This window comes from Balaenoptera acutorostrata, chromosome 1 (assembly GCF_949987535.1).
Source record: "Balaenoptera acutorostrata chromosome 1, mBalAcu1.1, whole genome shotgun sequence".
In the NCBI taxonomy this organism is placed as follows: domain Eukaryota; kingdom Metazoa; phylum Chordata; class Mammalia; order Artiodactyla; family Balaenopteridae; genus Balaenoptera; species Balaenoptera acutorostrata.
In genome coordinates, this window is record NC_080064.1 from 57,877,766 (window position 1) to 57,892,025 (window position 14,260).

At 38.7% G+C, this 14,260-nt stretch overlaps 1 protein-coding gene across 17 annotated transcripts in view; it reads left to right on the forward strand.

Moving 5' to 3' along the window:
• The window catches only part of SGIP1 (SH3GL interacting endocytic adaptor 1), a 224,863-nt gene that overhangs the window by 93,842 nt on the left and 116,761 nt on the right, over positions 1-14,260 (forward strand). For 7 of the 17 annotated variants that reach the window (XM_057530706.1, XM_057530650.1, XM_057530700.1 and 4 more), the window contains exons 2-3: positions 3,989-4,052; positions 9,015-9,039. In XM_057530706.1, coding sequence (XP_057386689.1) covers positions 3,989-4,052; positions 9,015-9,039 — 89 coding nt within the window. Of the gene's footprint in view, positions 1-3,988; positions 4,053-9,014; positions 9,040-10,065; positions 10,150-12,012; positions 12,085-14,260 lie in introns of all 17 variants that reach the window. The other 10 variants (XM_028163573.2, XM_057530691.1, XM_057530698.1 and 7 more) reach the window with 2 other exon arrangements.

Below are 14,260 nucleotides of genomic sequence, written 5' to 3' on the forward strand. Positions count from 1 at the left end.
GTGAATTTGCCTACTCCAGATATTTCACATAAACGGACTCACGCAATAGGTGGTTCTTTGTATCTGGCTTCTTTCACTTAGCATAATGTTTTCAAGGTTCATGCATGTTGTAGCATGTGTCAGTATCACATTCCTTTTAATGACTGCATAATATGCCATTGTATGGGTACATCACATTTTGTTTATCTATTCATTAGTTCATGGAGAACTATTTCATTTTAAGGGGGATTTTATTCAGAAAATAATTGTAAACTAATAGATTGGACATACCTTTAGAGGTTTGATTACATATATGTATCTATATATACATATATTATGTATGTGTGTGTATATATATATATATATATATATATATATATATATATATATATATTATAGGCACCTAAAGGCTTTCAAAGAAATCTGATGTCTATTTGTAGAAGTTTGAGCATGAGAAGAACTGCTGTATATCCAGAAGCTCATGAGATAGTACTGGATCTGACCTATGGATTTAGGGTTCATCTGCATACAGATGGAAAATGAAACCATGTGAGTGAATGAAATTGCCCCAGGGAGAGAGTGTAAAGGAACTTAGGACAGAGTCCAGCAGTACTTTGGGGATCCGTGGAGGGAGAAGGAGCCTCCAATTTCCTCCCTAGAGATGATGATAAATAAAACCTAACTCAGGTGAACCCTCAGGCTCATCATTTGCAAAGAAAACACCTCCTACTTTTTCACAAGGTTTGTAAGAAAATTAAATGAGTCAACATACACAAAGCAGCTGGTACCTGGCCCATAGGTAAGACCTCAGTAATGATAGCTACAAATATTACTATATATATTTGTGCTGTCACTATTGTGAGTTTCTGCATGTTTCTTTATTTCACTATCTTGTAACATCATATCCAGGACTACCTGTTTTGAAATAAGCTTTCCTACCCTCTTAAAACTCAGTCTATTTTTAATTTTGTTGTTGTTGTTGTTGTTCCCAGACTTTGCTAGCGTCTCCCATAATACCGATGAAAGCTAAAAGAATCTAAATTAGGTGGAGAGACGCTAAGAGGCTCAGGCCAGACTTCTGACCCAGTTCTGCATGCACGCGGGGGGATGTTCTCAATTCCATAGCTTGGAAGAAAACTATTCTAGCCCCAGACCATCAGGACCTTAAAATTCTTTCTCTTTAGATCTCTTTGCTTTGATACTGGCAAGGGAAAAGTTATTCACCTCATTTCTCAAAGGCACTGGATTTTTTTTCCCTCCCATTTTTGGTAAAGAGTAGTTGACAAAAATTCATGACCCAGCCTAAAAACAATTGCACTATTCTGGAGTCAGAAGTGAAAAATCATTGGATACACTGTTTTTTAAGCTTATCATGTTACCAGACATAGTGTCTTAAACTTGTTACTCCTGTAAGATTTTTGACTGTCCTTGCTGTCTTCTGAAGAATTTCTTTGAATATTTTAAAATAAACTCTCAAAAGACTTGACCACACCTCTCCATTCACTTTCAACATGGTTGGTATGACTGTTTCTTCCTGGGTCTTCTCAAAAAGCTGTTAAGATATGAATAATTTTTATATTTCATAACTTTGTTTTAGTCTTTCAGAGTTTTCTTCATACTTTTCTAAACTTCTCGCATCTTTCCACCTTTCAAGGGGGAAAAGTTTTCAGTGTTTTTTCTTATTCAATAATTTGATTAGTTTTGTTTTTCTGGAATGTCACATCTCTAGTGTATTCCTATTTATATTCCATATATGGGAATGTATTCTACATATGGGAAATATGACTTTCAGTGAAACTAAAACTACAGAATGGCATTGCATTTTGTGAACATATGCAAATTCTTTCATTCCTTATTACTGGCTGATTTGTTGTACACTGAGAGATGGAAATACAAAAAGAATGTAACTCATACTCATCTACACAATTAGAAATGATTCTGGGAATGGACTCTGTCTCCTGAAGCTTGATCCAGGGCACTTTTCACTGGAAAATGGACAACTCGTGATGTTCATGACCTAGTTCGTGTTGGCTATTATCCAAGTTTGGTGGTCAAAAACAGGACAGAGTCTATGGAAAATTACTATTGCCTGCTCTGTTACTAATTTAATACAAGAATTACTGGAATTTGTCTGTATTTTCTCATCTGTTTGGTAGGGCACGCTATCTCTTGTCTCATGGTCAAGTTACAGAAAATAGAGTAATTTGAAAACATAAGATAATAATAGCATTTGGTTTATAATTCTATAAAAACCAGTAGTGACTGGTGAATATAGCATTCATTGTGACTCCAAAGCTGAATTAGAAGCATGGAGAAGCCAATTAAGAGACTTGAAGCCCAAGAAAAATTATAGGAGGAAAATGATGATTTTAACTACAATATTTTGTCCCTATAAGGAGATAAGGCAATTAGAGGTGAGAAGAAAGAAGTTTTTCACAATCAAAATTAAAAATGAACGGAGAGAAGGTGTTCCTAAATATTATGGGTGGGTAGTTTTAAATGTCAATAAGTTTTCTATAAACTCCTCATATGGAGGATAATGGAGAATAGCTTAATGTGGGAGGAGATTTTTTTTTAAACAAACATTGACATTTTAAAGACCTAAACATCTTAAATGGAATGACTATTCAAATGCAAAATTAGACAAACAGAGGCATCTTGGAGATTATATTTGAGTAGTATCCTAAGAGCCAGATAATGAATGACTCAGATCATCTTAGTGGTCTGGGCTGACTCACATGTCTTAAAAAAAGATGTCATCAAATCTCTGATTTTGTCAGTGTTTTTCCCCTTTATCCACCCAGTAATGCCAAACAAATCCTGAACGTCAGTGACTTTTCCAGCTCTAATTTGTCAGGATGAAGTTCCAAACCACCAGTAACAAGTCTAAGATTCTGAATATATAGGCATTGGTATATTTGAATAATACTCACTAACATGAGAAACACAAGCCACATATGTAATTACAGGACACGTGGGAGATGGGAATCCCAGACAGAGCCTTGACAGGAGAAGAATAGAAGATACAAGACTAGGCTTGGTTTGTCCAGGATGGAAGAAAAGGAGCCTTCTTACCCCAATACCACCTGAATGATGCTTCCTGGAAGACATCTTAAATCAACAAATATTATCTAGTTCCTCTACTTGGCGTAGAGGACATACCAAGGGTATCCTTGGCCTCTGTCCTAGAAAGGCTTACAGTCTATGAGGGAAACTGACATAGGAACTAATAAGTGGAATGCTTTGATATATTGTAATACTATAACAGCAACATTTGGGGGAGCACAGGATAGTCAGTTTCTGACGGCACTAAGATTGAGAGGCCCTTACAGAGGAGGGGGCATTTGACTGGGCCTTGAAGGCACATATGGAAGTTGTAAATATCAACAAAACAGGAAAAGCATTTCAGCCAGTGGCAAGGACCACATAAGGAGAAAAGAGATACAGGAGTACAGATATTGGGGATGTTGAGAGAATCCAGTATAGCCACCGAATTGAGGAAGTGGAAAAAGATGAACTGGGAATATGGGATACAAAGATGTGTCAGGCCAATGTGGCTTTCTCGTATGGTTTACATAATCTCTGTCTTGGAACTATCCCAGTCTCAAGAATCCGTCTAACCTGGAAATTACTGTTCTTCTAAGTCTGTGATGGGGTTTCTTGGCACAGCGCCAATTTGGGCGATGACTAACAATAGTCTAAGAAAAGCTTGCCAGCTTTTCTGTACCTTGTCCTGATCTCCTTTCCATTTTTTGTAATATTCTTACATTGCTCAGAGTGCTAAGAACGTACAGTGCCATGTCCTTGATAAACATCTGTTGAAAAACAATAATGCATCCTATGCACATGCACACACACACACATGCATACACATGAAGAAACTTTCATTGCTCTTTGAACATTCAAATTTAACTAATAGATTGCAACTTTAAAAATATGTTCACTTGAATGTTGCTAGGAACATTCAAATAGAAAATAGATTTTTTGACCTTTTGTTGTTTTCCCACAGGATTGAAAAAACGTACAAGGAAGGCCTTTGGAATAAGGAAGAAAGAAAAGGACACTGATTCTACGTATGTACTTAAGGAGAGCACCACTGCTCAGCATCCGCTGGCTGTGACCGTGTGGAAGTGCAGATCTGGTGTGGTCTGCTGTAGAGCAGAATAATGAACCTATTAAACCCCTTATTTGGCAAGAATCCCTGAAAGAAAGTTAGAAAATGCAAAAATCAATAGCTGTTTAGGCACAGGTGAAAAGAGAAAAAGTTATGTTGATCTCGTACCTTTAGCTTTTCATTCTGTACATTTTTATCGTGCATAAATTTTATCACAAGGTGCGGAGAATTGCCCTGTGGCCTTGTCCTCTGTGAATTTATAATTCATGGAATAGAATATCTATCACGCAAATCGAAGTATCTTTCATATAACTAAAAGAGCTAACATTTGATACGGCAACCATGGTAACACGTACTTAGTAAACGCTCAGTGAATGGCAGCAGCCACTACTCCTATTTTCACTAATACAAATTAATACGTGGTAAGTTCCTTAGGAGCGATTAGAAATGGAATTTCCAGGGAATTGGAGGGTGGGAAAGCTCATATTTGAATAGATGATCAGTGAAGCTTCAAAGAGGGAGGAACCTTGATTTTTGGCCTTCAAGAAGATGAGGACATGCGTTTCATGCAAAGGGAACAACAGCCAAAGCAGAGTTGTGGAAAAGCCAAGTAGGTATTCAGGACAAGCTAAACAGAGCAGTCTGTCTACTTGTTGGCTGCACGTAAATGTAATAGTGGGAGGCAAGGCTGGAAAGGAGATCAGGGCCAGATAGGAAGGGCTTTAAGTACCAGCCAGGCTGAGGTGTCTGGGCTTCCTTCCTTAGGCAGTGGGCGACCTTGAAGCCTTGAAGGCTTTTAAACCAGAGACTGTAAAGGATTGGGGGGTAAAAAGCTATTTTTTGTCCAGATATCTAATGTTAAGTCCCCTGTTCTTACCTTTCCTTTGTGTTTTTTCTTTTGGTAAATATTTCATGGAAGCTGCATTTATTCTAGTCTTGCCAATTTTTCTAAATGATTAAATTAGAAAAAAATTTTTCTGAGCATTATATAATTTTCATTATTTCTTAAGAAATTGCCAACTTTGAAACATTAACCAGAATAGGAGATGGTTCGTTCACCAGAGTCGGAAGACCTGGGCTCTGGTTCCAGCATTGCCAATAGCTCCACGGACTTAGAATACACTTTCCTCTAATGGGCCTCAGTTTGTACTAGATGGACTCGAATTTCCATAAAAGGCCAGACACTGTAGCAGTCCGTCTGTCAACAGAATCTTTTGCCACCTGCAATGTGCCGTGCGTTGTGGGGGACACTATTAGACACATCTCAGGAGAACATCATTAGCAGAAAACAAATCCATTTTCTTTGAGACGGTTTCTGTAGCTGACTACACATAGTCTCTGGTGTGTGAAGAAAATTAAAAAGGAAAAAAGCTCCCTCAAAAGGGAAAAGAGGTCAAACAACCTCCCCAGGGCAGGCTGAGCTCATTTGCGGTGGCCAAAGTACCACTCTTCCATCACCACTTCTAAAAACATGAAAATGAGGAAGTTACTCTTCATGGCTTTGTGTAGATGCCCAATATCTCTCTGAAGTACTCTAACAAGACATTTGCTTGTAAAATCCCAAGCATCTGTCCTTTACTTCTTATCATCTGAGTGCCCCAGTTTACTTAGGTGATAGCAAATTAGCTATAAACTGTTTCTGCCAGCAGTGATGGTCAAAGGACAAGACATTTAGTGTAAGCCTTTGCTTTTCATGAGCACCTGCTCTCTAATTGGGTCATATATCATTCTTGCAGAAGGCTGGAGAAATGTTCTGGCAATGTGCTATTCCTTCAGATTTAGGTAATGCTTATGTTAGTCTGCGATCACTGAAACATTGTTGATACAAACTGTTTTCAGGGCTGTTGCAACTCCGTGAGGGTTGCCAAGTAACCTGCTATGGTAGCTGCCAGTTCCAACTTCAGCTGATTGAGTGTCCTTAGATAGAGTGGAGTTAGAACCAGAGCTTCCTGATTTGATCATCGTTACAATGGCTGATAGAAAGAGGAAAGGAGAGAGCCTGTGCTAAGTGGCAGGCCCTGTGCAGGGTATTTTGTATGTACTGATATCCTTTTTAATCCTCATAGTAATTCAATAAGGTTAGAAATAATATCTCAATTTTGGAGATGAGAAATCAGTGCCAAAAGGAATTAAGTAACTTGCTGAAGTCTACCCAGAAAAATAAGACATGGAGCCAGTATTCTAGTCCAGAGTCAAGTGCCTATTCTTTGATTACCCAGAAAAAAAAGAATAGATGGGCAAAATTATATTCAAGACCAATAGGAGGGTAAACGAGAAAAGGCAGCAGTGGCGAGAGGTGACTGTCACTTTTTAAAATAGAGGCAACGGGTCCCTGGTAGATGATCAGTTTTAAAACAGTATCAGTAACTATAATGGGTCTGCTGTTAAAAAGAAAAAAAAATTATTTTAAAATGTATAAAACTTAATAAGAGGGGGTTAGGAAATAAACCGAGGACACATACCCCATTGTCTGAGGCTGCTAAAATCTCCCTCTCTACTCCCCATCCTAGGTCAGCTTATATAATAACTTTATTCTAGATAACATTTAATGAGTATTTACTATGTTCTAGGTACTATTCCGGGCTCTTCATTTATATTAACTTATTGAATCCTTTAACAGCCCTATGAGCTATATGCTGTTATCACGGCTGTTACATAGATGAGGAAACTGAGACACAAAGGAGTGAAGTACTGGTCCAAGGTTATGCAACTAGGAAATCTAAGTTGATTGAACCTGGGCAGTCGGGCATTATAGCTGGTGCTCTATACCGCCGTGCTTATTGCTGTCATACGGAGAAGCAGCAGCCCCATTTCCATCAGTGGATAAGACAAAGGATCAGAATAGACACCAACGCTGCTATGTAGAATTACAATTATTCTGATTAAGATTTTTGAAGTGCCATCCCTATAGCTGTAATATGCATGAGACCAAGTGGCCTCCCTTTTAAGATCCCCGATAGCTATGCCCTTCTACCTGGACCAGCAGTGGGCAACACCACAGCCAGGACTATCTCCAGAGCCTTGTCTTCTCCACATCTGTCACCTGCCCCGAAAGGCAACCCCACGAGGATCAGTGCCTCTGGATGTGTCCTATGCAAAATTTGATGCAATCTCCTCTCTATCAGTTCCTTTAGCAGAGGCTGAAATCCTAGTAAGAAATGCTCATTTTTTGCAGTGTACAAATCTAGGGAAAATTGACTTTGATGAGTGTGGGTTGGTACCTTTCCTCTGTACTTTCCTACCACCTGGGTTTACTGTGGCCATAATAACCCACTGGATTTACTTGCCTGTCTCATTCTCTCTATCATGAGCATGTCTTCTTCATTATTTTATCTCCTGACCCTAGCCTAGTGCCTGGCCTATTATAAGCACTCAATAGTTGTTCAATGAATTATATATAACTTTTATGGGCTAAGACTCTTCCTATCTTTCTATCTTAGATGAAATTTCTTTGAACCAACTTTTTCCCATAGCCAGCGAATGTCCAAAGATCCTAAGATTTCTGTCAACTCCCATGGTCTTTCAATATCAGGGTCCTCTCTGCTTCTAGCCCCTGTATCACTGATTCATCCCTGCATCCACATGGACACAGAAATGATTATGGAAAATGAAGCTCTCCCATCAAGTGCTTTGTAATCCGAGTAGAATATTCTGCTAATTTTGAAGGGGGTGTTGGTGGAGAAGGGGAAATCACATCTTGAAGCCAAGAAGATGTCCCACCAACTCTGCATTTCTCTCTCTCTCCTCTGTCCCACCCTATGAAGCAATAAAATTTTGTCACTTGGTCCCACCTCCTAAGGAACAGTTCCAACCACACCACACTCTTCAAGATTTCACAGTCCACCCAAACACTTACTAAGGTTTTCTTCCAAACAATGCAAGTCCCCATCTAAGCATAATTCTGGTCTCCATGTTAATAGAATAATATTTTTCTAGCTCCTTACAGAATGAATTAATATAAGAAGTTATAAAGTGACTACCCTTTTTCTTCTCTCTTTCTCTGATTCCTCCAGCTCAGTTTTCCAAAGTAACAATAATAATACCCTTCCTCTATTGCTATAAAGTCTAACATGGCTGCAAGTGAACAGTTTTGTGTTCCTAGGGTAGAGACATCATGGAAGAGGAAAAAACCTGTAACAAACAAACAAACATTTTTGAATACTTAGTATGTGTCGGGAACCATTATAAGTTCTTTATATACCTTATCATATTTAAGCTGGCTTAGAGAACTAAGTAATAAGCAATATGTTCAAGGTCAGAGAGCTAATAAGTGGTGGAGTCTGGACACCTGGATTCATCCTACTCTAAAGCCCGTATTCTTAAACACTGCAGCCTAGCTTCACCATGGATTAAATACCCTGGACTTTAGTCATCAAAGCAAGCCATTTAGCAAAATTGCCCTCCATTTCCTGTTCTCCTGTAATCAAGGGAGCAGTAACTCTAGAAATATGGAAGAAAATATAGATTCTCAAAGTAAGTTGAAAACTACTTTGTAGTTTTATAAATTCTTCTTATAAGTATAAGCAGTTCCTTCTTATAAGGGGAAATTCAAGACCACTTATGGGGAGAAGATGAGAGAGAACAAATGGGTTTGCATTCCTGGTGGTAGTTTTAAATAGAAGGCTGCTGAGTGGGACAGCTCTTAATGAACTCTCCTCTCAAGACACTGCACCAGCAACTTGTGCCTTTTGGATTTCAGTTTTTAATGAGACTCTCCCTCCCACGCACACATACACACACCCCACACTCAAATATCACTCAACCAATCTGTTTTGATTTGGCTTTCATTAGCTAGGTTTACTGGGGTTGGAACTCGTGAGAGGGGGGAGAAAGGTGGTTAATGATTATTATTGTCATACTTGAGACTATGTAGCAAGAATGATTCATTTTCCTAATAGCTACCAATTTCTTTTTGTTACAGAGGTTCACCAGATAGAGATGGAATTGTAAGTATTTAAATGACCATTTTTAGTAGGTTTGCACTTCAACCTATGCTAGCTTAAATTTCTTGAAGCCCCATTTCTTCTTTTTTTTTTTTTTTCTGCAAGGGAAAAAAAATTAGCTTAAATGACTTTTCAATTACAACTTTTTTTGTTGTAAATTTTGTAGTCATTGCATGGGACATAAATGCAGTCTTGGTCAAGTTAAACTTATTTATTGCATTCACCAAAAACCCTGCCCCAGAGTAGGGAAGCAAACCAGTCATCAATGTGGTGGGTCAGAAGCCAGACAGTTCCTGCAGGGGCTGCTACCATCAATTGTTATTTCATTTCCAATTTGATGATATAAGAGCTCCTTATATGAGAAGGTTTTTCTCCAGCAGAAGCCACAGAGTCATAATGGATCTGAGATCCAATAAAATTGAAAGAAGCTCTTCCTCTTTCGCAGTTAAGCTGCAGATACATTTTCTATGTTAAATTCATAAGTAGGGAATGGTCTTAAAACCATTTATGCCTGAATTTACAGCCTGGAGGAGAAAAACGTGTCCACTGGGTTTAGATTCAACAGTAACTCTGATTCCTTGCTGGTCACCAGATTTCTTGCTTTTTAAAGAAATCTGTGGTGCATGGGCTTGGATTTATCCGAGTTGTGCTTATGCGAGTTTGCACCAGCTTCTAAAATGACTTCCTTCAAATCTAAATCAGATGCCTATTCAGAAGGTTCAAAAGAACAGCTGTTACTGAAGGGAAAAAAAAAAAAAAGGGACTCGCATTAGGCTCATTGGGCTGAGGTGGGAACGAAAATAAACCAGATAGTTAAAAATATTTTCTTGAAAAATCACCCTTTATAATATTAGACCTAAATTGGGGTGTTAATTGCAGCTATGGTAGGAGTTTTTCTCCCATATTTGACTCAAGGTTCTTAGCTTTGGGGTGCCTTTTGCATTCATGTAGTTCTCGCCATGAAATGTTAAGAAAGTAGACTGAAATTTATCAGACATTGGGTAACACTATAATCAAGGCTCTATTCAGCAGGGGAAAAAAAAGACCCAGAAGACTCAGCTTCTCCTCACCTCTTGCTTCTGGCTCAGAGCCCTCTCGTTAACTCTGTCTCAGGTACTCTCTGCTTCTGTGTCTTCTCTTTGCTTCTGTCTTGGTCCCCTCCCTGAGTTCTCTTGTCCCCTTCATTCTGACCCTTGCAAGGCTCTGTGAGATAGTCTCAGCTTTCCCTCCCTGCTGCTTCCAGGCTGGTTTGCTGTTTCTTGCTTCTCTCCCTGTGGCACCCTCAGTCTTGTCCTTTTTCCTTTCTCTAAAGCTCCTCCCACCCTGCTGTTCATCGTCTCCCAAGGCCCCACTGCTATCTCAGAGTTCTCTGGTCTTCTAGGGACCACGAGTTTAAATCTCGAGCAGAACATGCACCCCAGTGCTTGGCACAGTCTTGGCGGGCGTGTAGCAGGCACCTCTGAGTTTGTGCTGAGTCAATAAGCCCAGCCATGATTCTGTGGACTTGCCCACCCTAAGTTAGGGCTTCATCCCTGAGTTCCCCGATCCTCCTTCACTGTCACCATTCTCAGTCACATCAAGTTATTTATCAGCAGATGTGCCTTCTTTGTTCCTTAATTGGAAATGCCATGAATGGTCATGATTTTAGGAAGGAGGAATTATTTAATTTCGATTTCTCAGGAAATAACACAGACCTGTTTGGAAAACAGGCTGCATTCGAAATAAATGCAGGTTCTCAGAAACAGGGTGTACAGCTTCCTAGGTAACTGGAAATTATGGGCCAGCTGCTAATTTTACTATTTGGAAATGTGCCTCAAGTTTTTTCCACATACTACAGTCACCAAATTTTGAGAACGTCTTATGAGACCAGTGCTAGAGGGGTCCAAGTTTCTGTTTGCATTCAGTCCCTGGAAATCTCAACCTGATTTTCTTTCAAACTCAGACTGATTTCTTTAAGACCTCATGTCTGTGGAGCCAGTCCACGTTTATGTGGCTGAGTTAGCTTTCAAATTATTGCTTTTTGAATATCTGAAGTTGACATTTATGGTTTCACTAATGTGGTTCTACAAAATACAGGTTGTGGTGTACCCATTTCATGCTTATAAACGACTTTGTCGATGCAGGGGCCACACGATAGATTTAACTATTTAAATTCAGTTTCTCAAAAATCCAGTGGAGCCCATCTCTGGTGACACTGCTTTTGAGTTTTTATCTACAGAGGCTCTGTGGCGAGGCTGCATGTATCAAGGTGGGCTTGCCTTGCTCCCCACTGGCTGAAAATGCCCACCCTCGGCCGAGCTGTCTGTCTCGATGTCTGGAGCTTCAGGCAACTGTGTGTGATGATGCAGTCTAACCCAGAGACAAACTCTGTTTTGTTCAGGATACACTCTAAGTTTTTCCTAAGCAGTTCAGATTTCCATCCACACCTAGACTGGGGGCACTGGGGGTCACGGCCGTTGCTGTGAGGAGATCTCTGCTCATCCTGAACACGTGTGCAAGAAAGGGTCCGGATTTGGAGCTGTCAACTGTGTGTGCTGTGTGTATCGATGTCTCCCAGGAAGGCTTTGATCCAGGGGAATATATGATGGAGCTAGCCTTTTCAGACGTCCATTAGAAATACAACCATTTTTATTCAGTCTCTTTGATGTGTCCCGGTGTCTGTTCTCTACCTGTAAATTAAGTGCTGGCTGAGTGAGGGCTAGATCCACATCATCCCTAATGCCTGGGATGCCTCTTCCTCCTTCCCTTCTTCTCCTGGCCTAGCCACACCGGCCTGCTGAATAGAGCCTCATTATGGGCCCCAAAGTCCACTCTTTGCTTCAAGAACCCTGCCAAGATTGGTAGGCCCTACAATTTGGCCTAGACATTATTTCTTCTATGGTATGCTTGCTGACTCCATGTGATTCTTTATATGTGTCTTGAAGAACAAACAGATCCTTTAACAACTTTTTTCTACATGAAAACAATCAATTCCAGCAGCCCAGCCCACATGAACCACCCTACAATAACAAAGCAGAGTGCGCACGTGAAGGAGGAAAAAAAGTTTCGGTAAGGAAACAGATTTTAGTTTAAGATATCCAAGGGGTTGTAGAAACAGTGAGTAAAATCCCAATTTGAAATTTGAAAAACCAACAGTAGCATTTAAGAAGACTCTTTCTTAGATAATGTTTCCCAATTGCTTCCTGAATACCCAGGGCCAATTTTTAAATCAACCAAATAGACTCTATATGTTGACATCTGAATATACTTTTAAAAAGTGATCAGGCATAAGAGACGTGTGATTCCTATGTCTTAGACAAAGGACAGGGATTCAAATTTTAAAAAGAATATGCTATCTAAAAGAAAGCCTTGGCTGTAATATAAACAACGTCATACTAAGTGAGTAGTTGTTTATTAGGATAAGCACTATCTCAGTAACATCAGGAATTTGGCAGGACCTTGGCCTGTGGGATCTAATGTACTTGACAATGGACTTGGGATGCTGATTGTGTCCCAGACTATGCAACAACTATAGCTGTGTTGTCCAACACGGTGGCCACATGTGGCTGTTTAAAATTCAGTCCTCACTAAATGTCCATTGACAGCTGAATGGATAAAGATGTGGTGCATATATACACCACATCTTGGAATTCCACCATGGAATATTCCACCATGGAATATTACTCAACTATAAAAGAGAATGAAATAATGCCCTTTGCAGCAACATGGATGGACCTAGAGATTATCGTACTAAGTGAAGTAAGCCAGACAGAGAAAGACAAATATCATATAATATATCAATTATATGTGGAATCTAAAAAGAAAATAATGATACAAATGAACAAATATTTGAACAAATGAACAAATGAACAAATGAAAATGAACAAATGTATTTACAAAACAGAAATAGACTCACAGACATAGAAAACAAAGTTATGGTTACCAAAGGAAAGGGGGGGATAAACTGGGAATTTGGGATTAGAAGATACACACTACTATATATAAAAATAGATAAACAACAAGGGCCTACTGTAGAGCACAGGGAACTATATTCATTGTCTTGTAATAGCCTATAATGGAAGACAATCTGAAAAAGAATATATATATATGTGTATATATATATATATATATATATATATAACTGAATCACTTTGCTATGCACCTGAAACATTGTAAATCAACTATACTTTAAGTAAATAAATAAATAATTTTTTAATTAAAAAAATAAAATAAAATTCAGTTCCTCAGTCACACTTGTCACATTTTCAAGTACTCCACAGCTACTTGTGGCTAGTGGCTACCATACTGGACAGCACACATACAGAACATTTACTTCTTCACAGACAGTTCTGTTGGATAGTGCTGTTCTATACAAAGTGAGTCAAGTCTGTCTCAATGGCAAAAAGATTATATTTAGGCGGTGTATCATGCGCCTTTAATACTTCTCGCCAAGGAAAGCTATGTGGCCATGATCTGACCTTGGAAAAGAAGAGCATTCACGATGGAAATTAAGAACTTTGATGAATGTGTAATTGAACACAATTGTTACTACGTTTATTGATTTAAGCCATGATATTATCTGAGAGCAGATAATAAACCTGACCAAAGTAAAATACCTATTAAAACATGATCAACATTGCTGTAAGCCTCAATTATCTTCAAATAGCAGTCATGTATTCAAGTTGTAGAAGTTATTTATGCTAATTGTGGAATTTTAGAAAATACAGAAAAGAATTAAAAGAATAAATAATTATACTCCAGGAGAAAAATCACTTTTTATATGTTGATGAATAGCCAACATTGCTTTAAATAGTAAGCCTAATTTTTAAATAATATTTCCCCTCTTAACTTACATACTTCCTTGCTTTTTCACTGTTTTCCAACTGAAGATCAATAGACCCATTACCTCCATATTACCACTATGAGCTGCTTAAATGGTTAAACCAGGAGAATTGTTTCTTCCTTGGAGTTTGACCGGAAGAATTTCAGCCAGGTTCTGGATTAGCTTTAACTTGATAATATCCACTTGCAAAACCAAATATATTTGTAAGAATTCACTAGTATGAATGAGGCCAAATTGCCAGTTTCTCTAATGAAGCTCTGTGTGTGTGTGTGTGTGTGTGTGTGTGTGTGTATGTTTGCATATGTTTTGAATGTCTGCCCCAAAGAATGTATTTTTATGATTTGTTGTTTGTGTTTAGTACTTATGTTTAAAATGTTCCTATTTTAAAGGAAAATTTCTTTT